The sequence below is a fragment of the Hypomesus transpacificus genome, unplaced genomic scaffold, assembly GCF_021917145.1.
Source record: "Hypomesus transpacificus isolate Combined female unplaced genomic scaffold, fHypTra1 scaffold_116, whole genome shotgun sequence".
Taxonomy (NCBI): domain Eukaryota; kingdom Metazoa; phylum Chordata; class Actinopteri; order Osmeriformes; family Osmeridae; genus Hypomesus; species Hypomesus transpacificus.
In genome coordinates, this window is record NW_025813700.1 from 169041 (window position 1) to 195608 (window position 26568).

At 53.5% G+C, this 26568-nt stretch overlaps 1 protein-coding gene across 7 annotated transcripts; it reads left to right on the forward strand.

Annotated features, from left to right (window-relative positions):
- Nucleotides 1-66: 66 nt before the first annotated feature.
- synj1 (synaptojanin 1) lies at nt 67-26380 on the forward strand. 7 transcript variants are annotated; one of them, XM_047050409.1, is made up of 29 exons: nt 67-143; nt 1375-1531; nt 1712-1798; nt 2270-2537; nt 2830-3055; nt 3830-3913; nt 4295-4372; nt 6882-6943; nt 8354-8450; nt 9198-9373; nt 9550-9631; nt 9914-10066; nt 11854-12019; nt 13252-13443; nt 13582-13666; nt 13929-14069; nt 14295-14487; nt 14757-14915; nt 15397-15553; nt 15762-15870; nt 15966-16178; nt 16384-16462; nt 16551-16716; nt 16932-17123; nt 18025-18153; nt 19819-19856; nt 20090-20279; nt 20411-20853; nt 22269-26380. In XM_047050409.1, the coding sequence occupies exons 2-29, from the start codon at nt 1408-1410 to the stop codon at nt 23334-23336; spliced, it is 5157 nt and encodes a 1718-aa protein (XP_046906365.1). In that variant the 5' UTR covers nt 67-143; nt 1375-1407; the 3' UTR covers nt 23337-26380. The 7 variants fall into 7 exon arrangements, with proteins under 7 accessions (XP_046906365.1, XP_046906368.1, XP_046906369.1 ...); XM_047050412.1 differs by having other exon boundaries at nt 11863-12019; XM_047050411.1 differs by lacking the exon at nt 67-143 and adding an exon at nt 159-245.
- The last annotated feature ends 188 nt before the right edge of the window (nt 26381-26568 follow it).

Genomic DNA, 26568 nt, shown 5'->3' on the forward strand with positions numbered 1-26568 from the left:
GTTCACTTATATTACGATACTTACGGTAGCGCAAAGAGGGTGCGTTCCTGCCACCGACTTTGCGTCGGAATGTACCACTGCAGGTGGGAGGGGATTATTGTTATCACTTGGGTCAAACTGAAAAACCCGGTGGGGTAGATACGGTAAGACGTCTAATGTCCTTTCTCAAGGATTTACGAAATAACAAGCATTGGTTTGAATATTTATATGATAACCAGTTCTCGTTGCAGTTTTGCCGTTTTAAGGCAAGTGTTCATCGACGACTCCAACTGTAAAAGCTGACACTAACGTAGAGGGATGGAGACGAGGAAATGGCCAGCTAAGCCATCCAGCTAGTAAATTTGCTTGAAGGATTGAGTACAGTAGCTCGACAGCTAGAGCAAGTAGTCTAAAGAGCTAGATAGCTTGCTAACATATTGGTTATTTGCTACGTCAGCCATCTATAATAGTAATTAGGAATGCTCTATAACTTGTCAGCAAACGAGCAAGACTACTGTAGCTAGCTATTTCAAAAAACCTTTATTATTGAAATCTGCTCTAGATGATTACTGTGTGACGACTAATATGTGTCTTAGCTAGCTAACGTGTAATGTTATGTTATGTTAGCTAGCAATCTAACGTTGGCAAGGCATACAAGACCGAAGCGTTTAAAGATACACCTGATACAACATTCATACGGTGCTTGGACCATAGCTGGGTTACGGTTAGTTAGCTAGTTAATAAGATCCCTGTGTTAATGTTGTCTGTCAGCAGTTGTCTGTATTGCACAAGTTCTGACAGCTCTGTTTTTGCTATCAGTGATGTTTGTGTCGTTCCTGAATTAAATGTGATGCGAATATTTACAACGTTATTGACATACAGCTTTCATTGGCTAGTACAGCGATGATGAGGAGGGTTGGGGACAGACTAGATCGGCAAGTCGTGACTATTGGGATGGGGGGTTTCGGCCTAGCTAAATGCAGACCCTAACCAAGATAGAATTGGTCTGCGGAACTAACCCGATCGAGATCTCGGCTGGCTCTTTTAATATTATGTGACACTAAATCAGACGCGTCAGGGCTGTTCGCATTATCGTTTGTCATCTTCCAATTGAACTGCAAGTAGATTTTTCTGTTGCTGTGTGTGTAACTAGCCCCATCTTTGAGCCTCTTCCTATGTACATCCACTTTGTGGGCTCGGTCTTTTTAGAGCCGCTGAAATCTCAAACATATAAGCATCATTGTGTTCTACACCGTATGGAACAGAACAAGTGCTGTAGCTGCCAGTGAACAATAAATGCAACAAATTGATCGAAATCAATATTGTCACAACGCATTCATCGAAATGTCACGTCTCAGCATTGCACTCTTGTCCTGTTCCCCATGTCTCCCGCAGGTGTAATATAGGTTATCTCTTCTCGGATCTACAATGGCCTTCAGCAAAGGATATCGCATTTACCACAAGCTGGACCCCCCTCCCTACAGCGTGATAGTGGAGAGCAGGAATAAGGAGGAATGCCTCATGTTCGAGTCTGGCGCCGTCGCCGTTCTGTGTAAGACACACTTGATATTCCTCTAACAAGATGCTGTATTCAGAGATTGTACTCGTTGCACAAGTGCCTCCCCCCACTCCCATCCCCAAATGTACTGACCCCTACAGTGCGTGTCTGCATCTACATGCTGATAAAGGGTTGTCCTCGTCATTCAATGCCACTGCTTCTGTTAACCCACAGCGGCCGCTGAGAAGGAGGCCATTAAAAACACGTACACCAAGATGGTGGACGCCTACGGAATCCTGGGAGTCCTCCGGCTGAATCTCGGTGAGTTATGGACGGGAGCTGGCCGGCTGTCAGAGGCGGTACAGCCGAGAATCCATGGCTGTTGGCTCGCGGGTCTGGTCCAGCCTGGTTCCAGTCCTTTTGGCTGCTGAGTGGAGGAGGTCTGGTCTGGTCTGGCCCATGAAATGACCTTGATGAGTCTGTTATCACAACACTGTCAAAGCTCTCCAAACAGATTAGAGCTTAGAGTCTTAGAGATCACGGATATGACACTGCATTCTGTGAGGAAGGAGAAGACGGTCCGTGTTGAAGGAACTATTTCCCATCCAATATGGCCATTCGCAGGAGGCACACAAATATCTTTTGTTCCCACCTTTCCTTCTCTCCTAAATCTCTCCTTGCTCTCCATCTGTCATCTTTTAAACGTTCTCCCTTTCCTACTCAATCCACCTCCCATTTGTTTTCCTTCTCCATCCATCCGTTCTCACCGTGTGTCGCTCTCTTCCTGGTCAGGTGACTCCATGCTGCACAGTCTGGTGGTGGCCACAGGCTGCAGCTCGGTGGGGAAGGTCCAGGAGTCCGAGGTGTTCCGGGTCACCTCCACGGACTTCATCTCCCTGAAGAACGACCCGGGGGACGAGGACAGGATCGCGGACGTGAGGAAGATCCTGAACTCAGGCAACTTCTACTTTGCCTGGTCGCACACCGGAATCAGCATGGACCTGAGCCTGAACGCCCACCGCCGGATCAAAGAGGACACCACAGATAACCGCTTCTTCTGGTGGGTGACACGGCGGTTTGGGGGGTTCTGTTGGTGGGTTAGGGCAGCGCTGGTCTGCAGTGTGACCGGAGTTTTGAAGCTAACGCATTCTATCGCCGTTCGGAATTCGCTCCCCCCAAGCGTGGCTACATTGTCACAGCTTTGCTTGTAAAACAGCCTAGCAGGAAGTCCCCTCACAATGACTTCCTGTCTGGACTTCCCCCCCCCCCATCCGGCTCTTGAGGAAGTAATCGTCGTGTGTCCTAACTTGTTTTCACGAAAGCGTCCTCTCTCTCTTGATTGGCTCGCGCAGGAACCAGTCGCTGCACCTGCACCTGAAGCACTACGGGGTGAACTGCGACGACTGGCTGCTGCGCCTGATGTGCGGCGGCGTGGAGATCCGCACCATCTACGCGGGCCACAAGCAGGCCAAGGCCTGCGTCATCTCCCGCCTCAGCTCCGAGAGGGCGGGGACGCGCTTCAACGTCCGGGGGGCCAACGACGACGGGCAGGTGGCCAACTTTGTGGAGACCGAGCAGGTGGGTGGAGACTCGTTCCAAGGTGAATGAAACCGTGCCGGAGATGATGTGTGGTGCTTTTTTTGACGTTTTTTGGGGGGAGTTCGAGCAAAAGCAAAGTGGCGTCTCTACTGTTGTTTATCTCTTCGATCTCTTCACGGATGCCCACTAATATCCACGCCCGAAACAAACACAATCTTCAGACGAGATTGTGACAGACTCCCTCGAGTAAATCCTGTACAAGCATGCCTCTATGGGGTCGATAGTAACTCCTCAGACTGGGCTCTGGTCTTGGTGTGGTGAGAGAGAAGATGGCATCTCTACCATGTTATGAGTCGTTTGCTGTCGCTACCATTTTTCTACATTCGCCTTCACCCCGTGCTCTAGGAAGAGGCAGTTTGGTTCTACCAGACACACACACACACACCACCACGCATGCACACACACACACATCCTCAGCTTCAAGGATGACATCAAGTCTTTGACCTCTCAGAGCACCGGCTGCGTTTGTGCTCGCAGTCGCAGCCCTGAGATGACTGATGTCAGATGGTTGAGCGGTTAGAATATTGGGCTATTAATCAGAAGGGTGCCGGTTCGATTCCGACCTGCCAAGTGACGTTGTGTCCTTGGGCAAGGCACTTCACCCTACTTGCCTCGGGGGGAATGTCCCTGTACTCTGGATAAGAGCGTCTGCTAAATGACTACATGTAAATGTAAATGAGTGGACAGGCTTTGACAACGATACATTCGTTCGTGAGGTATCTTCTTAACACGGTTCTTTTCGACTCTCCACAGGTCATTTTCCTCGACGACAAAGTGTCATCTTTCATCCAAATCCGTGGGTCCATTCCTCTGTTTTGGGAACAACCAGGAATCCAGGTAAGTCAGGCTTAACCCTTCTGTTCCCTGCTCAGTACAGCACGGGTGAACACGGTGCCTTTGGCTGCTCTTTCATCCGATAAACTAACCAAATGTAAGCTAGCAGCTAGCCAGCTACCACTGAAATAATTGTCAACAAAGTACCCTTTCCATGTCGTATGCAGTAATTACAGCTCTCAATAACAACAGCTTAAGCATCATTTATTGTAAAGTATGACCAACTAATGCAGAAGCAGAGATGCATTTTGAGGAAGCTGAAGACCCATATATTTTATTAGCAATGTACTGCTTATACGGCTCATATTATACGGAGTTTTAAGCCCTTCGTGGTGCCTCTGCTGTAGCCCAGGTTAACCCCATCTGTCCATGCTGTGTGTTCAGAAAAAGTCTATTCAGGGTATGTTGTTGCACCTGAATGACAACCGCCGCCATAATGGATCCGATGAGAATCCACACCTGGTATAACCACGTTTGTTTGCTTGCTTGTTCCTGTGCCTCTTGGCTGGTGATGGCCTTCTCAATCTGCAAGAGGGGGGGGGGGGGGTGGAGGGGGGGCGCTCTCTGTGCTGTGTCAGGGGTCAGAGGTCACGGGTGCCGCGCTGAGGCCGCGTCACGCGACGCACGATTCGTGTAGATCAAAGGACGACCCCCCGAGATAGAGAAACTGATGTTTTTCTTCGATGTCGACCAAATCGGAAGACCTCGAACTATCGTGTTTTTTTTTGTCACTGAAGGGACAGAACCTCCTCACTCTCCAAAAGAGATCCTCGTCATAAACCTTCATCCAGAACCTTCCGCCACCCAGGGCTGACCTGGACCTTCCCCCCCCATCCTCCAGTCCTGAGTCGTGACACAGCACAGACATCGCCATGGGAGCGCCTTCGGCATCGGGAGGGGCAGGGGGGGAGACGGGGAGAGGCACAAGGTTAGATGCTATTTGGTGGAAGGGCTTCCGTTTCCTCGCTCACCTCAAGCTTGTCGTCTCCACCAGACAAACGTCTCTGGTCAGCTGACATCTCCATCTGAAAGGTTCCCCACTCCCTCCCCCCCCCCCCTCGCCCCTCTCCTGTCATTCAAACGGAGGGTTTGGAGGACGCGACTCGGGTCCTCCAAACTTTCGCCACCTACTTTACCCCTCTCCTCTTCCTCCTCTCTAAGTTCATCGGTGTTGGTAGAAGAGCTTTTATGGGTCCCTTGCATGGCTAGTTTAGTGTATGCATATAAAGAACCCGGAACCCCCCATTTACTGAATGTCGTTTTATGGTGTCGTTTCAACTTGTAAAGTTGTTGACTCAGTGTGTCTATAGCCAGGCTTTTACTAGTGTTGATCTAATTCTGTGAGTCCTGACCCTGTAAAACACGGCTGTAAAAGCTGGAGGACGCATGTGGAGGTGTATTCTGAATCTCTGTCCGTATTAAAGAGGCGAGTTGTCGTGAACATAGCGTCAGTTCGCTGACGGGGGGAGTTAAGGGGTTGGAGGAAACGTAAACACGTTTGTCCCGCTCTCGGCAAGGGATGTGTGTGTGTGTGTCCTCGATTGTTTCCTCTTTGAACACCGTGGTGTAACGCTAACCCATCTCTCTGACACGCGCGCTCGACACACACTTTTTGCCAACTCACGTATGCAGTCTCTCACACACGCACACACACACACTCTTGCACGTAGTCCCACTCACACACGGCAGCAAGGGAAGGCCCCTTCGAAGGCTCTCGCGGTAATCTGAGTCGTCTCTGACTCTGGGGCGCAGGGATGGTGTATAAAATATGCAGAGCCCAAGCCAGGTGGGGGTATGGGGGGGGGGGGGGGGGTACCGGGAGGGGGGCACAGGAAGTGGCGCCGCTAATGGCATCAGCGTGAGCCCTGAAAAGAGGGAGAGAAAGAGAGGGGGGGGGGGGGGGCGGCGGGCATGTTGGCATTCTCATCAGACCTGCATTGCTGAAAGATAGCTGGAGGGATGGAGACTGAGAGAGAGGGGGAGGGGGGGGGGACGTTGGCACGAGGCCCGCTCTTTTAAATGGTGGGGGTTGGGGGGGGGGGGGTGGAGACAGAAGTCTGGTCAGAAGGAGAGGACAGAGGCCCCACCCCCAGTCCTGATGCAGAGGGTGGGGGGGGGGGGGGGGAGATTGAGACCCAGTCAGATAACCATCGATCTGTCCCCGTCCCCCCGTCCCCCCACGACAGCAGGGCGTGGCGGTGTGCGGGAGGGAGGGAGGGAGCGCGCTGCGATTTGGGCTCGCCCGCTTACCGCGCTGCCTCGACCTGGGACAGTGACTCACTCAGCAGTCTGTTCATGAAGGGAGAGAGGGAGAGGGAGAGAGAGAGAGAGATAGAGAGAGAGGGAGGGAGAGAGGGAGGGAGGGGGAGGGAGAGACGAGGAGAATTTGGTGCAGAAAGAGGGAACGGAATACAAGATTAGTGGAGATGGGTAGAGAGACAGACAGAGCTATCGCCATGACTAACGCCATGACAACCAGATATTCTTGGACTGAAACTCTTTCTTGTGCTCTGTCTCTGTCTTTCTCTTCCTCCTCTTCTCATATCAGTTGTTGGCAGGCTGGTGTTCAGGTTCATGTTTCCTCTGTGCAAATGTTTATCTAAGCTGTTCAAAACAAACCAGATCAAACCAAATAGCTTTGAAAAGCAATCTTTTGAATCTGTGTGTGAGAGAATGTGTGTGAGTGTGCATGAATCCTGTGTGTGTTTTCTATGTCCTAACCTGACTCTTTCTCCCCCCCTCTCTCTCTCTCTGTCTCTCTCTCTCTGTCTGTCTCTGTCACTCTCTGTCTGTCTCTCTCTCTCTGTCTCTCTTTCTCTCTCTCTCTGTCTGTGTGTCTCTCTCTCTCTGTCTCTCTCCGTCTCTCTGACTGTCTCTGTCTCTCTGTCTCTGTCTCTCTCTCTCTGTCTCTCTCTCTGTCTCTCTCTCTGTCTCTCCCTGTCTCTCTCTCTCTCTATGTCTCTCTCTCCAGGTTGGCTCCCACCGTGTCAAGCTCTCCCGTGGGTTTGAGGCCAACGCACCAGCTTTCGAGAGGTAATCAAAAAAGATTTAAAAAGCAAAAGTGTGTGTGTGTGTGTTTGTCTGTCTGCCCCGCGTATGTGTGGATGCCTGTGGATGATTGCTAGCATGCACCGTTTGTGTGTGTGTGTGTGTGTGTGTGTCCAGCTGCATTGGCTGGCATCTAGCAGCGAGCCCCCAGTCTAAAGAGCCCAGAGGAGAGACTGGGGAAGTCAGTGTTCCTCTGCTGCAGGGCTGACTGCCCCCCCCCCCCCCCCAGCCCCCCAGTCAGTGTTCCTCTGCTGTCCTGTACACTAGCACTGTACCAGTAACCATGTTCACGACATACTGGAGGTGAGGAGAGTTGGGCAACAGGAATCCTGTTGGGACAACGATTTAGCCCGTGAGGGGGAATAATGGGAGTCGCACATCAATCTTTTCACCGGGTCAGCACAGCACACACACAAACACAAACACACACACACACCCAAGCTAGAGGAGCCTCGCATTCTCTGGAGTTATAATGAAGGAGGAACCACTCCCTTCCTGTATGAACTCACTGTTCCGTGCCCAAGGAGAGTGACTCGCTGGCTGGCTGCCTGTCGGGGCCGTTGGTTGGCTAGCTGGCTAGCTAGCTGGGTGGCTAGCCAGGTGAAATATGTGGGGTCTGGAGGTGTTTGGGGGTCAGATGGCTGGGCGGTTAGGGAGTTGGGCTACTAATCAGAAGGTTGTTGATTCGATTCCCTGGCTGTGCCAAATGATATTGTGTCCCTGGGCAAGGCACTTCACCCTACTTGCCTCGGGGAGAATGTCCCTGTACTTACTGTAAGTCGCTCTGGATAACAGCGTCTGCTAAATGACTAAATGTAATGTTTCCTATACTAGTGTGAGGACCGAGTCTGCCTGGCTGTTTTGCAGGGCACCATGTTTCAGCCTGCCCCGTCACGTCCTGGTGTTTTACTGTGTAGATTTAAAGGACAGGCCGTTGCACAATCGGCAGCATGTTTCACCAGCAACCCCTAAAGTTCCCCAGAATTCCGACATCATTGTTTTAATCTTTATTTATTGGTACTGGTCTGGTCTTGTCTCAGTCATGACTGGAGAGCTTCAGCTTGTCTCTGATATCTATCACACTGTCTCTCCTTTGTATCGACGCCACCTGCTGCTCTCTCCTCCTCCTGCCTCCCCTCCTCCTGCCTCCCCTCCTCTCTCCCCTCTCTGTCTCGCCCCCCCCCCCCCTCTCTCTCCCCCTTCTCCTGCCTCCCATCCTCCTCTCTCCCCCTCCTCCTGCCTCCCCTCTGTCTCTCCCCCTCCTCCTCTCTCCCCCTCCTCCTGCCTCCCCTCTGTCTCCCCTCCCTCCCCCTCTCTCTGCAGTGACACAAGAACATGACCAGCCCGTCACATGGTGTGTGTGTTTACCCTGTCGTGTGTGTGTGTGTGTTCCAGGCACTTCAGTGCTCTGCGGAGGCTGTATGGTAAACAGGTGAACATCAACCTGCTGGGGTCCAAGGAGGGAGAACACATGCTCAGCAAGGCATTCCAGGTAAGGAGCCTTCCACGCTATGATGAGCCATCTGCACTAGTAACCTTCCACACTACACACTATACTAGCCATCTGCACTAGTAACCTTCCACACTACACACTATACTAGCCATCTGCACTAGTAACCTTCCACACTACACACTATACTAGCCATCTGCACTAGTAACCTTCCACACTACACACTATACTAGCCATCTGCACTAGTAACCTTCCACACTACACACTATACTAGCCATCTGCACTAGTAACCTTCCACACTACACACTATACTAGCCATCTGCACTAGTAACCTTCCACACTACACACTATACTAGCCATCTGCACTAGTAACCTTCCACACTACACACTATACTAGCCATCTGCACTAGTAACCTTCCACACTGAGCAATACGTACTTAGCCATCTTCACTCACCTTCTATACTTCCTATCCTATTCATACTAAACATCGCCATAGCAACATCCTGAGTCATTTCCTCCCCCCTCCCAAATCTGTCCTAGCTCAGGGAGGGGGGTGGGGCCCGTCAGACAGACTATTTCCAACCCTCGCCTCCCCGAGCCAACCGCCCAGCGGGAACCAAAACCGAGCTTAAGCCCCGCCCTTTTCACCTGCCGACCAAGCCCGGGGGTCACTTATCCACTCAAACCCGTCGCTCGCTCCAAACCCCCCTCCCCTCCCCCCGCGCGACCTTTCCCCGCCGGTTCAACCCCCCAAGGTCACGCCCCCTGTTGTCCTCTTGCGTCCGCAGAGCCACCTGAAGGCGTCGGAGCACGCCGGCGCCGTGAGGATGGTGAACTTTGACTACCACCAGATGGTGAAGGGGGGCAAGGCCGACAAGCTGCACAGCGTGCTCAAGCCCCAGCTCAGCCGCTTCCTGGAGGACTGCGGCTTCTTCTACTACTCTGCAGAGACCGGCGTCACCAGGTCAGCACGCTCGCTAGCGCATGGATACCGTCGCTAGCGCACGGATACCGTCGCTAGCGCACGCGCGCGCGCATTGTCACAGACATGCAGTCGTTTGTAGGCATGTCTTTTCCCGCCCTAGACTCACTTTCCCAGGGTCCTCTCTGTCGACTGACTCCTCCCCCTTCCCGCCTCAGGTCTCAGAGCGGGACCGTCAGAACCAATTGTCTGGACTGTCTGGACAGAACCAACAGTGTCCAGTCCTTCTTTGCCCTGGAGGTGAGAGGACACACAACGCCGCTGTGGGAATGCGACTCCATACACAGACAGTCTAATGGATGAGGGAGTGGTCCATCATTTTAGAGGGCACGCTATCCCTCCGTCTCATAGTTTATCAAATGTAAACTGGAAATTTGTATCAGGTTGGGAATCTGCTGCTAGAATGGATGAATAGGCGTGTAGCGAATCTTGGTTTGTTTACCCGAAAGCATTCTCTTCTGCTGTGCGTGTGTGTATGTGCCTGCCTGCCTGCCTGTGTGTGTGTGTGTGTGTGTGTGACAGATGCTGCCCAAGCAGCTGGAGGAGATGGGTCTCACAGAGAAGCCCCAGCTGGTGGCCAGGTTCCAGGAGGTGTTCCGGGCCATGTGGTCCCAGAACGGGGACTACGTCAGCAAGATCTACGCTGGCACGGGAGCCCTGGACGGCAAGGCCAAGGTGCACACACACACACAGGCAGGCACACACACACACACACACATGTACTAAACAAAATATGTACGGTCGGGAGTCAGATGGCTGAGAGGTTAGGGAACCGGGCTTGTAATCTGAAGGTTGCCAGATCGATTCCCGGCCAAGTGCCAAATGACGTTGTGTCCTTGGGCAAGGCACTTCTTCCTACTTGCCTCGGGAGGAATGTCCCTGTACTTACTGTAAGTCGCTCTGGATAAGAGCGTCTGCTAAATGACTACATGTAAATGTAAACAACACACTGATATCGTGACTCCACACAAATTCACACGGTGTCACGCGATACAGTTGCACATACACCGTGTCATACGATACACACTGTTTCATGATATACACGCACACACAAATGCACACTGTATCATATGCGACACAGGAGACTCACACATCCGTTCTGTCATACGATACACGCCCACATAGACAAATACACGCCGTGTCATACTACGCACACGCACACAGTGTCATACCATGCACGCAGAAACATGTTAACACGGTTAATCAGGTTCAGGCCGCCCAGGCGTGTTGTATTGATGTAGTCGAGTCACTGTTGCAGTCACAAGCAGCCAGTGGAAACTGAAGGGATCTGCCTCCAGTCACTCTGCATGGTAGCGGAACACAGTGACCGACATGCTTCTAGAACCTTCTGATCTGAGGGAATGAAGGAAGGTCCACGAGACATTGTCGTCCTGTCTGAGTGTAGAAACGTGTGCCTCCTGCCTCTTAACCCCTGTGTGTGGTTGGATGTGTGTGTGTGTGTGGTTGTGTGTGTGTGTGTGTTTGCTATTTTTCTCTGCTGTCCTCTGGATCTCTCTCTTCCTGTTCGGTAAGTTGACGAGTCGGTCGCTGTCGTGTCTGTGCTAAGCGCCTGTCCCCCCCCCCCCCCCGCCCCGGTGGTTATGTTGTCTCTGGGTAACGTTTCTTTGCGTCTGTGGTGTGTGTGCGTGTGTTTGGGAGTGTGCGTTTGTTTGGGGATGGGTGCGTACCGTGTTTATGTTGTGTCTGTCTGAGAGATGTGTGTGTGTTTCTGGACTAATTGCAGTTGACGCAGGTTCTGTGCTCTACTGACCACTGATGATGCACACACTGCAGCTTTGGCCTCCAGTTCAGAGCTAAACCAAACTTTTGATTTACCCCGCAATCCCACTGCCGTGGCATACGTCATGTAAACCGATACTGAACGCACAGGTCTTATTAAAATCACAGGAAATTGAACTTTTCATTTATTTATTAAACTTTTTTCTCCCTCATAGATAGATTACGAAATGCCAGAGAAATTCGTTTTGGCTAACCTCAGGGGGATGTTGTTACCTTGAGTGCTCCTTGCCCTTGTTTTTGTAGGAAGTTATTCTTCCCCGAGGAGCAAAGTTGCCCTGCCAAGACAAATAGATCACATTCATTGAGTAAATGGTTCCGATTATTTTGCCGAGTGCTCTAGGGACCGTTCTGTCTGGATGAAATGCAACACCCGAATCTTTGTTTGTGACCACGTGACGTCACCGGTTCTTCAGTCCCACCGCAAGGTCTCTCCAATCAACCCCCGAAACACCTCTCTTTATTTACTACGGATAAAATGGATATGGGAAAGACCTGTCCTGTTTTCCCCCTGAATTGTTCTGGAATAGGTGTGTGGGGTGGGTGTATATGGGGTGCGTCTTGGTGAGGGTGTGTTGTCAAAACGTGTGAGGTTGGGTGGGGGGGGGGTGGGGGGGTGGTTACAAGATGGGGTCCTCACCTCTGGGCGCGTGTCTCCCTCTCAGGGGGGGAAGCTGAAAGACGGCGCGCGCTCGGTGACCAGAACCATCCAGAACAACTTCTTCGACAGCTCCAAGCAGGAGGCCATCGACATCCTCAGGCTGGGCTCCACGCTGAACTCTGACCTGGCCGACAAGGCCCGCGCCCTGCTCACCACCTCCAGTCTCTACGGTACACACACACTCTCTCTCTTGCACACTGGCACGTATACACACACACGCACACAGAAATACACATGAAGACACACTTACCCCACTGGGAAAGCAGCCAAATGCGTAATGCTAGCCTGACTGTTAATGAGTCTTTTGACTTTTCAATGTTGTTCGTGAACTCATTCTTTGATGGATGGTTCACAAACGATACGGTTGACAGCACACCCATTTTCATCCATATGTTTTGTTAGAAATGAGTATGAACATGTGTGTGCTGTCCATTATCCTTTTATGGACTTAGTAGTTGGTTACCCTAGCAACAAAACAAATGGAAAACCCTCCATTTTTAATATGGAGTGGTTTCACTTTCAAATGTCTGGGGGAAAAAAAGACATGCCACTCGCGTTGACTTCCTGTGCCACGAGGAGAGGATTATGGGACATTGAGTCCATGCTGCCCGTGACTCAGTTAACCTTGCGGTGCGTGTGCAGAGAGGGCCAGATCAAGGGCTTCCCTCTTGCCGCCTTGAGCTCAGCACATAATCTCCTGTTCGCGGCCCTATCTCTCTCTCCCAGCACGAGATTAGCACTTACATGACTGGTCTAATGCTGTTATCAGTTGAACCGTTTTTGTAACCACGTCCTCTCTCCCTCTCTCTGCGGCGCTCGCTCGCTCCGGGTAGTCACTGAGCCCATCTTACAATCAGGTACAGTATCTGAGCGGCCCCAGTCCGACAGGGCCGTCCCTCCATCCCCCACCCTGTGTGCTTAGACATCCTCCCCTGTGCTGCTCATTGTCATTAGATGATTGAGGATCCATGTGGATGCATTTCTGTCTTGAAATAGTTTTTGTTTTTTTAAGTTCATTTTTATTTGACCTTTTTATTCCGTTTTTTTTAAGTGCCCCTGTTTGTTTCTTTGTGAGATCTTTTTTTTTTTAATATTTTACAATTTCTTTGTCACTCATGGATGTGCCCATTATTTACAAAAAAAGTTGCGGCCTACAAACTGGCGCTGCTTTTGTTGTAACTACAATACCCAGAATCCGTTTCTGTGCCTTCGTAACTCCACCCGTGTTGACCCATCGACTTGCTGTGTCATTTGGATGTCTTATGACCTTGAATGGATTTTAAACCTCTTCCTGTAGTACCCTTCATCTCCTAGCCTTCATCTCTATCTCCTCCCCTCCCTCCCCCCCTCCCTCTCGTCTTCAAACCACCTCATCCGCTGTTCTTCCTCTCCCCTCCCCCAGCCTCCCCCCGGGTCTTACTGGGCATGTGTCAGAACCACCACAAGTACACGCGCCCCCGCCGGGTGAGGGTGGGCGTGGGCACGTGGAACGTCAACGGGGGCAAGCAGTTCCGCAGCATCGCCTTCCGCAACCAGACCCTCAACGACTGGCTGCTGGACGCCCCGCTGAAGGCGGGCTACCCAGACTTCCAGGGTGAGCTGGAGTCGATGTCAAAATAAAAGTCCTAGTGTGGACAAGGGTATTGTGAAGGTGCTTTTCCGGGGGGGATGAATCTGGCCCCCGGCCTGTTCATTAGATCAGGTTTCAGTTGGACGTGTTTTCCCCTTGCAGACTCCAAGGCGAACCCCATCGACATCTTTGCCATCGGCTTCGAGGAGATGGTGGAGCTCAACGCTGGGAACATAGTTAGCGCCAGGTACGTGGGGGGGGGGGAGGGGGGGGGGTGTTGATGCGTAGCAGTTTCCTGTGAGGCGTCGACAAGGATTGGATCCCTTGGCCTCGTAGGAACGTGTTTTTTTTCTGCTATTAGACAAGTCATGGCATTCGTTTCCTCATTATTTGTCCTTAGTAGGAGAGGAAGAGAGAATTTGCCGAGTCATTCTTTCGTAGGGATTTGAACCCCTGGGCTTGTTTGCTCCCCTCCTCTCGCCCCTCTCCTGCCCCCCCCCCCTCCTCAGCACCACCAATCAGAAGCTGTGGGCAGCGGAGCTGCAGAAGAGCATCTCGCGGGACCACAAATACGTCCTGCTGGCCTCCGAGCAGCTGGTGGGCGTGTGCCTGTTCATCTTCATCCGCCCCCAACACGCCCCCTTTATCAGGTAAGCCACGCCCCCTTTATCAGGTAAGACAAGCCCCCTTCACCAGGTAAGACATGCCCCCTTCACCAGGTGGGACACGCCCCCTTCACCAGGTAGGACATGCCCCCTTCATATGTTAGACCACGCCCTCTTGACATCATCAAGGGAAAGCGGATGCAGACAAGACGAGACACATCGCCTTCATCGCCCCTTTTCCTTCCGCTCTCTCACTTCCTCCTTCGACAGGGACGTCGCCGTGGACACCGTGAAGACGGGCATGGGTGGGGCCACCGGGAACAAAGGGGGCGTGGCCATCCGCATGCTGTTCCACACGACCAGCATCTGCGTCATCTGTTCCCACTTTGCCGCCGGCCAATCACAGGTCAAGGAGAGGAACGACGACTACAACGAGATCACACGCCGACTCACGTTCCCCATGGTAACCGTCGTCCAACCCGTTTCCTGTTTTTGCATAGTGTCCACGTACCGTTGAAAACAGGCCTTTTGAGCTGGTAAAATCATGTTGACTCCTGGATATAACCTTTTTACATCAGGTCAATCTAACCAAATCAGGTCATTTGACTCTATTTCTGTGTATGTAAAGAAGTGCATATTTGTTTTGTGTGTGTTTGGGCTTCTGTTGGGGGGGAAAATACCCGCGTTACTAGGTTACGTTCGTAACCCACCCTCCTCCTCCTCTCGTCCCAGGGTCGCCTGCTGTACTCCCACGACTACGTGTTCTGGTGCGGCGACTTCAACTACCGCATCAGCCTGCCCAACGAGGAGGTGAAGGAGCTGATCAGGCAGCAGAACTGGGACGCCCTGACCACAGGGGACCAGCTGGTGGACCAGAAGAACGCTGGCCTGGTGAGGGGCTGCACACGCCACACGTACACACTACACACACACACACACGCACTCATGCTACACACACACACACACACATGCTACAAGCACTCATGCTACACACACACACACACACACACATGCTACACGCACTCATGCTACACACACACACACATGCTACACGCACTCATGCTACACACGCACACACACACATGCTACACTCACTCATGTTACACACACACACACATGCTACACGCACTCATGCTACACACACACACACATGCGACACGCACTCATGCTACACACACACACACGCTACACGCATTCATGCTACACACACACACATGCGACACGCACTCATGCTACACACACACACACACATGCTACACGCACTCATGCTACACACACACACACACACACACATGCTACACGTACACACTACATACACACACCACTACCACTTCCTGCTAACCCCCCACCCCCCCACACACTCCGCCCCCAGGTGTTTAAAGGCTTCATCGAGGGGAAGCTGGACTTCGCCCCCACCTACAAGTACGACCTGTTCTCCGAGGACTACGACACCAGTGAGAAGTGTCGCACGCCAGCCTGGACCGACCGCGTCCTCTGGAAGAGGAGGAAGTGGAACTTTGACAAAACTGGTGAGTCGGGCGGGTGGGAGGGACAGCAGAAGTACGTCAGTGGAGGGAGGGAGGGAGGGAGGGAGGGAGGGAGGGAGGGAGGGAGGGAGGGAGGGAGAGAGGGCAAAGGAGGAGGGAGGAGAGATGGACGGGCGCGGGGGGGGGAGGAACAGCAGAAGTACGTCAGAGATCAGAGGAGGAGACTCACTCGGTGCGTTTCCCCCTCCAGCCGAGGAGATGGACGGCGCCTCTGAGAGCGAAGGGGACCCCCAGGTCCCCTGGACACCGGGGAGCCTCAAATACTACGGCAGGGCGGAGCTGAAGACCTCCGATCACAGGTAACACACACACACAGATCACCTCCCTGGACCAAAGCCTCAAAGCTTTGAGTTTGTGGGATCTCAACCTCTGTGTGTGTGTGTGTGTGGGGCAGGCCGGTGATGGCGATCATCGACGTGGACGTCCTGGAGGTGGACCCCGAGGAGCGTCACCAGGTGTACCGGGAGGTGATCGCCCAGCAGGGGCCTCCGGACGGCACCGTCCTGGTGGCCCTGTGCAGCTCCGGGCCCGACGACTACTTCGACGACGCCCTCATCGACGAGCTGCTGGACAAGTTTGCCGTCTTCGGGGAGGTCATCCTCATCAGGTGTGTGGGAGGGAGGGAGGGGTCAGTTTACTCGCCGGTCGAAACCTCCTTCCGTAAAAGTACTCGCTTTCAGTGAATCCATCAGGTTTGTCGTTAGGGGTGTTCCTCGAAGGGTAGCAGGGGCGGGGAGGGGGTGTGAGTCTGGGACTAACGTGTGTGCCTCTCCCCTGGGGGGGGTCTGGGTGGTCCGGGTGGGGGGGGGCAGGTTCGTGGAGGAGAAGATGTGGGTGACGTTCCTGGAAGGCTACTCCGCCCTGGCCGCTCTGTCTCTCAGCGCCTCCACGGTAAGTCCACCTCCACCTTCTCCCCCTGTGGAACACCCCTGTCCTGGGCTAGACAGGCCTGTCAGTCTTACTGTGTGTGTGTGTGTAGGTGCTGGGCCACGTGATCGACGTGCGTCTGAAGAGCCCGGGCTGGATCAAGAGCCTGGAGGACGAGATGAGCGTGGAGCGCATCTGTGGCACCATCCCCACCTCGGCCAGCTCCTCCCTGCTGGCCGAGGACGCGGACATGGCCGACGACGACTACGACATGGAGGGTGAGGAAGGGGACGGGGAAGGAGGGGCGGGGGGGGTGCAAGAGGAGGAGGAGGAGGAAGGATGCGCTCTGCTGGATGAGTCAGCATTTTGTCCGATTTGACGATTCGGCTTCTGAAAATGTCTGTGACAGAACAGGTTAACAAACAGCACTGGCTTTCGTTGACCTTATTCTTATTATTCTCCTAACAGTCTCTGACTCCTCCCCTTGTGTCAGGTGACGTGGATGAGGAAGTGGAGGAGATCCTCCCCCAGCACCTGCAGCCTGGGGCAGGCTCCTCCTCCGGGGCAGGCTCCTCCCCCGTGCCCTCCCCCCGGGGCAGCCCCTGCCACTCCCCCACCCACGGGGAACCCTCAGCCCCCAGCAGGCCCAGCAGGGGGCCCCCGCGCACCGCCGGGCCCCCACAGGGTAACACACACACACACACTGAGCCTCAACAAAGTCAAATGCCCCCACACATACGAAGCTTCTACTCATGGGAATCACACACACACACACTAGTTGTTATGGTTACTATAATGCATTTAGGGAACATGGCGTGACATTGAAAGCTTGTTTTTGCCCTGTGGTGAATGTGCGGAAGGAGGTCTAAGCCCAGCCGTTTGCAGAAGGAGCTCGGAAGGTGAAGTGGCAGTGTGTGTAGACCAGAGGTGCTTTGTTGTGACAGAACCTAGCGTGTGGGGTTTTGAAGATAGCCGTGTGTGCTGTGTCGGACCTCAATATCGCTGGCTCCTCTTCCCCCCCAAAAAAAAATAAACTAAAAGGATTTGGTTTTTCATTAGGCTGAAATACATTTGGCGGTGGCACATTCCGATGTGACGTCCTTTAATTGGAGCATCTCATAGACACAAAAACAAACATCTATCTGCGGTTGGGAGGGCAGCCAAAGGCTTTGTTGCCGTCAATTCGTGTTTTTTTGTCACTGAATCAGAAGTGACCTCACAGCTGACAGGAGAGTCTCGTCCTGGGCTGAAGGATGGACTAACGTACCTGTCCTGTCTTTGTGTCTGTCTCTCTCTGTCTCTCTCTCTCCCTGTCTCTCTCTCTCTCTTTGTCTCTCTCTCTGTCTCTCTCTGTCTCTCTCTCTCCCTGTCTCTCTCTCTCTCTTTGTCTCTCTCTCTGTCTCTCTCTCTCCCTGTCTCTCTCTCTCTCTTTGTCTCTCTCTCTGTCTCTCTCTCTCTCTGTCTCTCTCTCTCTCTCTCCCTGTCTCTCTCTCTCTCTTTGTCTCTCTCTCTCTCTCTCTCTCTCTCTCTCTCTCTGTCTCTCTCTCTCTGTCTCTCTCTCTCTCTGTCTCTCTCTCTCTCCACAGGGTGTCCAGCTGAGTACCAGCCGGGCGGCCCCCCATTCCAGGGAATGGAGCCCAAGCGCCCCCCTCCCCCCCGGCCCAACGCCCCTCCGGCCAGACCGGCCCCCCCGCAGCGCCCCCCGCCCCCCTCAGGTAAAGACCCCCCCCCCCCCCCCCCATCTCTCCTCTGCTGTGCCGACGTCCTCCGGACCCCACGTCGCTGGAGAGCCAGCCCTTCCAAACAGCTTGAACCCTGACCCCCAGCATACCTTCCAATCCCAGGTACCCCCGATTCAGCTCATCAGCCAGCTCTGTACGAGAATCGGGCGTGCCCAGACTAGAGGGAGAACGTGGTGAAGGGCGGCTCTTCCGAATCGGGGTTGAGAGAGGCCCTGCATGTCATCCAACGGGGGGGGGGGGGGGGGTCATTGCTTGTTTTGCGAGCGAAGCAAACGGGGTGCTGTAACGACTGTTGGCTGTTCTGTTCCCTCTCTCTCTTCCACCCCCCCCCCCCCCCCCCTACTCCTGAAGGCGAGAAAAGCCCCCTGCCGTACAGGAGAGAGCTGGGAGGTAAATGTTTGTGTGGTAGCCACGTGAGCGTCCCCAAACGCAGAGCGGACCCTCCCGCTGTGCGTGTGTGTCGTCGGGAATTCGTAGTCCAGTCTGTAGCCGTCGTAGTTCCTAGTTCCTTAGCGACCCTCCCCCCTCCTGACCCAGAGCGGCGTACACATAAGGACACACCGTCACGTCTGCCCGGCACACTGGCGATGAGTCGCCTAGGTAACCGGAGGTGTGGGGCGGGGTCCTGCGCTCGGCTGGGTTGAGAGTTCCGTCTCGGTGTTTTCTCCCAGGTGGTAGCTTGATGTGGAGCCAGTCAGTGTATCCGTGTGTGTCCCCCCCCCGTCCTCCAGTCGCACGGGAAAAAAAAGGACAAAACGCCATGGCGATGCACTACGTAAATATTGTCAAACTGGGGGGGGGGGGGTAAAGCTGCCGTTAACTGTCCTTTTCTCTAAGACTTTGAGGATCTCCACGGCCCCTACCTCGGCAGGAGGGCTAGCGAAGGTAACAGAGCGTGTGTGTCGATGTCGTGGGTCTGTGAGCGAGCAGGAAACTGCCCCCCCCCCCCATAGAACAAACCAGGAAGCCCTCTGTGGTTTTGAATAGAGCCATAGTTTGTGTTTTGCCGCCGTAGAGGAACGTTATTTTTTGGAGGAACGTTATCGTGGCGATGTCGTGGTGATTCAGAAGGCAGCCCCGGGAACGTTACCGTCGTCCAGGGGTGCGGTGTGCTTCGAATGAATTCTAAACCCTGGCAGCTTCACAACCTTGTCAGCAGGTCGTGAGAGTGTGATGGGTGTTGCTGATAGCACCCCCGGTAGTCTAAGAGGTGGTGAAAGTGGTTGGAGAAGGTGTGTGTGTGTGTGTGTGTAAGACAGTGTACACCAGATCGAACCCGCTGCTCCGTGGCGTTAAACTGGCCCCGCTGCTCCCCCTAGTGGTAGAATACGTCCTCAGCCCTAATATTCCATCTCATTTCCTTTGTGCTGCCAAGGATCAAAAAGCCCTGCGATGGCAAGGCCAGACGCTGCCGGTGAGTAATGAGGGCGGAGAGGTGTGTGTGAGTGTGTGTGTGTGTGTGTGTGTGAGAGAGAAGTGTGTGTGTGTGTGTGTGTGTGAGTGTATGGAGGCAGGAACTAAGGTGATTAGTATTCTAGTCATAGGTCTAGTATCTCTCTGTGTCTGGATAACGGTCTGTGTGTGTGTTAAGGGCTCCAAGCCTTTGTTGACTGCTGTCAATCATGTTTTGTGTTCAAGGTCGAGGCCCACTAGGAGTCGGGGGCGTGCCCAGACCAGTGAGTAACCAATAACAGCTCCCCCTCTAACAATGAACCCTATGAGTCAAGCGACCATGAAAACAAATCTGACTTCATTCATTTCCAATACCTGAGTAATTGATCTGATGACATGAGTTGCAGTCGACGTCGCAGTTGCAGTAAAAACTCAAAGCTGCAACGTCCAACCACGCTACATCCTCCAGCCTCCGTTCTGACTGAGCATCCCAAACTCTCTCCCTCGTCCCTCCCAGAACATTCCACCGCGGGCCGGCGTGATCAGCGTGCCCCCCCAGGGCCGTGCCCTGCCCCCCTCCCACCCCGGAGCCCCCAGGCCCACCCCGGAGGTGCACCCCGGGGCCCCGCGCCCCATCCCAGACACCCACCCTGGGGCCCCGAGACCCGGCCCCGACGCCCCCGCCAAACCTGTCGACCTGCCTCTGGGTGAGAACACACTCTCAAACACCAGCACTCTCAAGACTCCGTCCTCTGTTTTGACAGCATTGCAATAACAGCTTTGATGCCAAGCCAGCTAAATAAAGACGGCTGTATAATCATGTCTCTACCCCCTCCAGGCCCCCCGCCCACCGCGGCCCCTCCAGTGAGGCCCCAGGCAGCCACCTCCTCCCCCATGCAGAACCCCATGGTCCCCCAAGCCACCTCCTCCCCCATGCAGAACCCCATGGTGCCCCAGGCCTCCTCCTCCCCCATGCAGACCCCCATGGTGCCCCAGGCCTCCTCCTCCCCCATGCAGACCCCCATGGTGCCCCAGGCCTCCTCCTCCCCCATGCAGACCCCCATGGTGCCCCAGGCTGCCCCCAGCCTCCAGCACCAGCTCCCCCCGCGCATGCAGCCCAGCATGCAAGCCCCTATGGTGCCCCAGATGGCCCCGGGCCCCCCCCAGGCGGCGTCAGCCACTGCCGTGCCCCTCCCCCAGGGCCTGGCCTCCCCCAAGCCCCCGCCCCGCTCCCGTTCTTCCCACGGCCTGCCACCAGAGGGCACTGCCCCCACAGCCCAGGTCAGTACCTACACCCCACCCCCCACACCACATTCTCCTCTATTCTCTCCTCAGGGATCTTGCGTGCTGTTAAATGGACAAACATGGAAGCCATGTTTTTTAGTTTTTTTTACGATAGACCGTGTTCGTTTTTCTCGCCCCTCTGTCGCTCTCTTCTCTGCCTCTCTCTTTCCTCCTCCCTCTTTCTTTCCCTCTCTCCCTCTCTCTCCCTCTCTCTCTCTCCCTCTCTCTCCCTTTCTCTCTCCCTCTCTCTCTCTCTCACCCTCTCTCTCTCTCCCTCTCTCTCTCTCCCTCTCTCTCTCTCTGCCCCAACCTTTTTCCAGTCTTCTTTCGTAGCTTGTAATAGATAATGTTATTGGTCTATCTGCTATGTCTGTCCCCCTCTGCCTCTGTCCCCCTCTTAGTCTCTCTCTCTCTCTGTCACCCTCTCTCCCTCCCTCCCTCTCTCTCTGAGTCTGATGCATGTGTCTCTCTCTCTCTCTGTCACCCTCTCTCCCTCCCTCCCTCTCTCTCTGAGTCTGATGCATGTGTCTCTCTCTCTGTCTCTCAAGCCGGAGCAACCCTCAGGGTGACAGGTATTTGATCTATCCACCCCCCCCCCCCCCCCCCCCCCTCGTCCTCTCCATAGCCCTGCCCCCCCCCCCCCTCGTATGACACCCGCTCATACATGACTGTAACACACGTTCTAGTTGATTTCCCCCTCTTTTCCCCCCTCCCTCCCTCCCTCCACGTGTCTTTCCTACGTTTTTCTCTTGAGTTTTCCTCCGCCTCGATGTGTTACCTCATTCAGTTCAGCCTGGTCATAGTGCATCCCTCTGTGGAAGGCTTGTGGATCGATTTGAATTCACGATTTGATTTCGTAACTCCTTTTTTTCAGTTGTGGATCGTCTGTTTGCTTTTTAGCCCGACATTCAAATGTCCTCTTGGACAATCCTCAGTTTTGATGTTTGGCGTTCTGTTATTATTTTTCTTTCATCAACGGTCCCTTCATATGTGCGCTGCTTTGATCCACATTACAAAGTAGAACACATATTCAATGGCCATATCGTTATTATTCATCATTATTTTATGTCTTTATCAAAGATGTTGTGAATGTGTCCAGAGCCTGGAAGCTGAAATTACGGCTGGTTTTCACTGGCTATCATTTGTTCACCTATAGTCTGTCTTAGTGTTATTTGTGTAAATACTTAAGCAGAAATAGATAGACTTCTGTCTGTATGTATTTTGTGTTCAGCCATAGAAACTAGCTACGTTCATCATAGACAAACCTATAACCTGTTTATCAGACTACCAACACCAACTATCAATAATACTAACTTGTAAATAGCGGTCAATCATGAGAGAACTCAAGTTAGTTCCCCGTGTTTCAGCCTTGCCTCTGATTGGTCTCTCTCATGCCTCTTCCTCCCCTGCAGACCAATGGGCTGAACGGAATCCAAAGAGAAGCACAATGGAAGCCCGCCCCTTTCGACACGCTCCCGCCTGACCTGCTCTCCTCCACTTCGTCCTCCTCCGCCTCCTCCTGGCTCAACACCCAGTCCCTCACCCGAGGTTCCTCCCTGCGGGCGCCTCCCTCCGTGCCCGGCCCCTCCCCCTCCTCCTCCGGGACCCTCCCCTCCTCCTTCTCCCTGGACTCGGCCCCTCTCTCCGCCCTGCTCGGGCCGGCTTCCCACTCCTCCTCCTCCTCCTCCCACTCCTCCTCCTCCCTCTCCGGCCCCTCCCCCCTGGCGCCGTCCCTCCTCCCCCCTCCCCCGGTCCCGTCCAGGAGCCGGTCACAGGAGGCCCTGCTGCGCGTCTCCCCTAACCCCTTCCTGACGGAGCCCGTCCCGGCCCGGCCCAACAGCACCAACCCCTTCACGGGCCCTCTGGCGCAGCAGAGCCAGCAGCGGCGCTCCCTCACGCCCGACTTCCAGGCCCAGGCGCGGGCCTCCGGGCCGGGCCTCCAGAGGACCATGTCTGCTTTCGCCCAGCCCCTCATCCCCCTGACCCCCACCCCGGCCTTCCTCCCTACCCTGACCCCCACCCCGGTCCCTCCTCGCCCTCTCAGCAGAACCATGTCCCTCTTCGCGCAGTCGTCCACCCTCCTCCCCCCCCCTGCCTCGGCGCCCGTTCCCCTCATCCCGGCCCCCGCCCTGCCAGCCGTGGCCCCTTCCACCGTCCCCGCCGCCCACCCCCAGCCGCCCCCGCCCGGGAAACGCCACCAGTGGGTCACCTTCGACGAGGAATCCCACTCCCCTTCCCCCCCGACCACAGCTCTGACGGCCGCCGCCCCCATTCTCCCCTCCGGGTCCTCGCTCCCCCAGGCCCAGACTCTGTTCCCCTGCTCGGGCTTCGACTCGGATCCCGGCTGGGGCGGCTCCTCCTCCGCCGCCGCCCCCTCCTTCCCTCCCCCCGTCCCAGCCAGGACCGTCCCCAGCCAGCCCCACGTCCCGGCCCGGCCCAGCGACGGCCTCTTCTTCCCCAAGGAGCTCACCGAGAGATAGGACCCCCCGCCGTGTTATGTACAGAGCATATCTAGATGTATAGAACTATGATGTGTGTGTGTGTGTGTGTGGTTTGTACAAAGGCTAATGTATTTACAAAGTCAAGAGTGTTTCACTTCCAAATCCAACAAAAGGATATATTTCTCACCTTAAGAGAGCAGTTAAGCGGGCACCAAATGTGTGTTGGGTCCTGTTAAAAGCTCCCAACTCGGATATGAACAATTGTAAATATAAATGGTTCGGATTTTATTTTTGTTCTTATTGTCGTTATGTGGCCGGAAACATGTGCCTGTGTCTATATTGTTGTGTCAAGTCTCTATCTATGCGCACAAACGTGTGGCTAAAACCTCCTGTGCAATATCGCGACGCGTCCGCAGCCGTGTGGTATCGCCCTCCGCGCCTCTCTGAGGCGCTCCTGCGTCATCACCATGACGACCACACTCACCCCTCGGGACACCGCTGTCAAGTCAGCTGGCCCTAGCCCCGTCCTTCCTGTGAGACAGTCTCACTTCCTGTTTCCCCCCCACCCCCCCAACACTGCTTATTCTGCGGCAGGATGCTCGCTTTGCATGGGAATAGTTTGGGCCCCAAAACGCTATTTCCTGTTAAGAGACCCCTCCCCCCTCCATCCACCCATTCACAGACCACTGCCCTGCCCGGGCGTTCGTTCCCAGTCTGTTGCAGTGTGTCTGCATGTCTCACTCCAACCACTAGGGGACAGTGTGGTTCCTCCAGAATGTAAAGTGATCGTCCTCGTCATTGCTGCCGTGTCGGGGGGGACGGGGGGACGGACGCAATGAGGAAGACGAGACGTTGTTACAACCAATCAGGCCGTGACCCCGGACCAGGCCCACGTCCTCTCCCTGGTCTCCCCTCTCCGTAGAAGCTCTGTGATGTGGCTGTGTGAGTTTGCCGTGCGGTCGTGTTCTTCCAGTACACAAGCGGTCGTCTTTACCTGCGTGTCTTCGGCGCGAAGGGAATCGAAACGCCGCGTTTGCGGCCGACCGTGTTTGGCGAGGACGTGAGCGCGCGCACCGTGTGACGGTTCTCCAGCGCGTACGCTCGAGGGCCCCGCCCTCTCTCGACAGGGAACTCACGGGAGCCGACGGCAGGCTCTTGCCCTCCTCCTCCACCTCCCTCCTCCTCCGTGTGTTCAGGACATGGTAAACCAGTGGTTTGGTTTGGTCCATTTGGATCCAGAGCTTGGAACCTTCCAGTGCTGTAAATTCCGAGAATGTTTGTGTTGCTTCTGTTAGGATGGGCCCACGAGGCCGAAATCAGACCCCAGACATATCTGAAACAGGAAACAATCGCGGGCGGCTTCTGTGGCGTACTTACAAAACGTGTATTTTTCCCGCTTTTTAACTTTGAATTTCTCGCAAAGATGAACTATTTTTTTCTTTTTCAAAACAGATGTATTTCATGATGAATATTTATTATCGGTACCGTGGTGAAGACGTATCTGTGTTGTATTTGAGTTGTGTTGTCTGTCGTAGTGCGTGTGTTCTGTGCGTGAGCGTGTACAGTGTTGGAGCGTGTTATTTATCACTGTTTTCCCGCCTAAACGTTCCTCAACGACTTGTCTAAAGTCTGCGCTCCAACCGATCAGGGTCAATTACAGAGATGTGGCGAGGATAAAGTATTGGAACGAATTCATGTGCATTTGATTTGCCTTTGGCTCTGCACTGATGAACGTGATCCTCCGCTCTCAAAGCAGTAAGCCAAATCTGATGCAAGCAACGAGTTCACAGTGTCGGAAAATGGTAATCGACCCAGATCTGTCACAGTCACTGAAATGAACAGTTATGAATATTTTCGCTTCTTTGTCTTCTCCTTATGCAGGGGAAAACAAACATGTATCTTTGTATGGTTGCACACTGAAAGACAAACTTCTCATTAGTAGTGACACTCAGTAATGGGGGGAACTGCCCTGTCGCGGTTCCAGCGTATCCAATCACGACCCAAACCCCCTACAGTACTGTTTAAATGTGAGGTGGGGTTGATCTCCATAGCACAGCCATACTGCTTTCTGGTGCATCTCTCATCATGTATCGGAGGTGGACGGTGATATCTAGGCCTCTCCTGCGTGCCGTCTTCCCTGACTTGTGATTGGTCCCCTCCACATTCCCTGACCTGTGGTTGGTCCCCCTCCACATTCCCTGGCCTGTGGTTGGTCCCCCTCCACATTCCCTGGCCTGTGGTTGGTCCCCCTCCAAAATCCATTGACACGCATATTCAAATAATTTTAAAAAAAACACAAACGCAATTGTCACGACACCATATGGAGTATTTAATCGTGTGGCGGAATGTCATTAGTATTTTCTCCTGCGAGTTTCTCAGTGAGTGACAGGGTGGGGGGCGTTGGCATGTTGGGTAGGTCTACCGTGGTGGTTTCGTGTGAAGAGCAGTATGAAGAAACTATCCCTTCCCATGATGCCCCATTCGACTTGAAACACACGCGTTCTGTACCAGCTTGAGGAGTTCCGTTTTTCCAAACGGAGCAGGGTAGTGCAGGGAGGGTCAGAGATCAGAGTCTTAAAACGCCAGCTAACTAATGCTTCTCTTACATATTGTGCATGTACCAGCTGTGTTATCACTGCAATCCAAGGCTCTGGGCTGAGATTGTTGACACTTGAGGCAGACCACTGTAAGCAAGTGGATGATGTCTGCCTGCGTACAAACTTGTATTGGTAATTGGAGATTATGTAACCACTTCAACACAATTATTATGCTATTGAGACATGTGCAGTAAGTAGGTGAAGCGTTATCTGTAGAAATTTAGCCAGCGCTTCATGTCATGTTGAACAAGAGATTTTATAGGAAACAAATGTACTTCTTTGTGAGGTGGGTGTCCCTTTATAACTCATAGTAAAGAAAATTGTGTGTTGTTGACCATATTCTGTGTGTATTAAAGAAAACCGAAAATTGCAATTCATGTATTAGTATGAAAAGGTTCTGTAATTTCTGTGCACATCGTATTGCACAATTCTGTATTAAGCAATTTGTGTTGTATGTATGCAATAATAAATGTACATTTACCTGAATGTTGCTGCGTTTTGTGTTTTCTGTGTTTTTCAGCATGTTGAACTTAAAATAATGTATTTACTGGTCAAAATGTACTTCAAAAGCATTACATTACATTTTGGGCTAAAGCAAAACGTCAGATTCAAGTCCAACACTTTAAAATACGTTTCACTCTAGTGTTTTCCACCCATCTTTCTTTCCCAAACTG

Coding starts and splice junctions, on each gene's coding strand:
- synj1 (XM_047050409.1), top strand. CDS start 1,408: ATGGCCTTCAGCAAAGGATATCGCATTTACCACAAGCTGGACCCCCCT. Junction 12,020..13,251: donor CACCACCTCCAGTCTCTACG/GTACACACACAC, acceptor CCCCTCCCCCAG/CCTCCCCCCGGGTCTTACTG. Junction 13,444..13,581: donor GGGCTACCCAGACTTCCAGG/GTGAGCTGGAGT, acceptor TTCCCCTTGCAG/ACTCCAAGGCGAACCCCATC.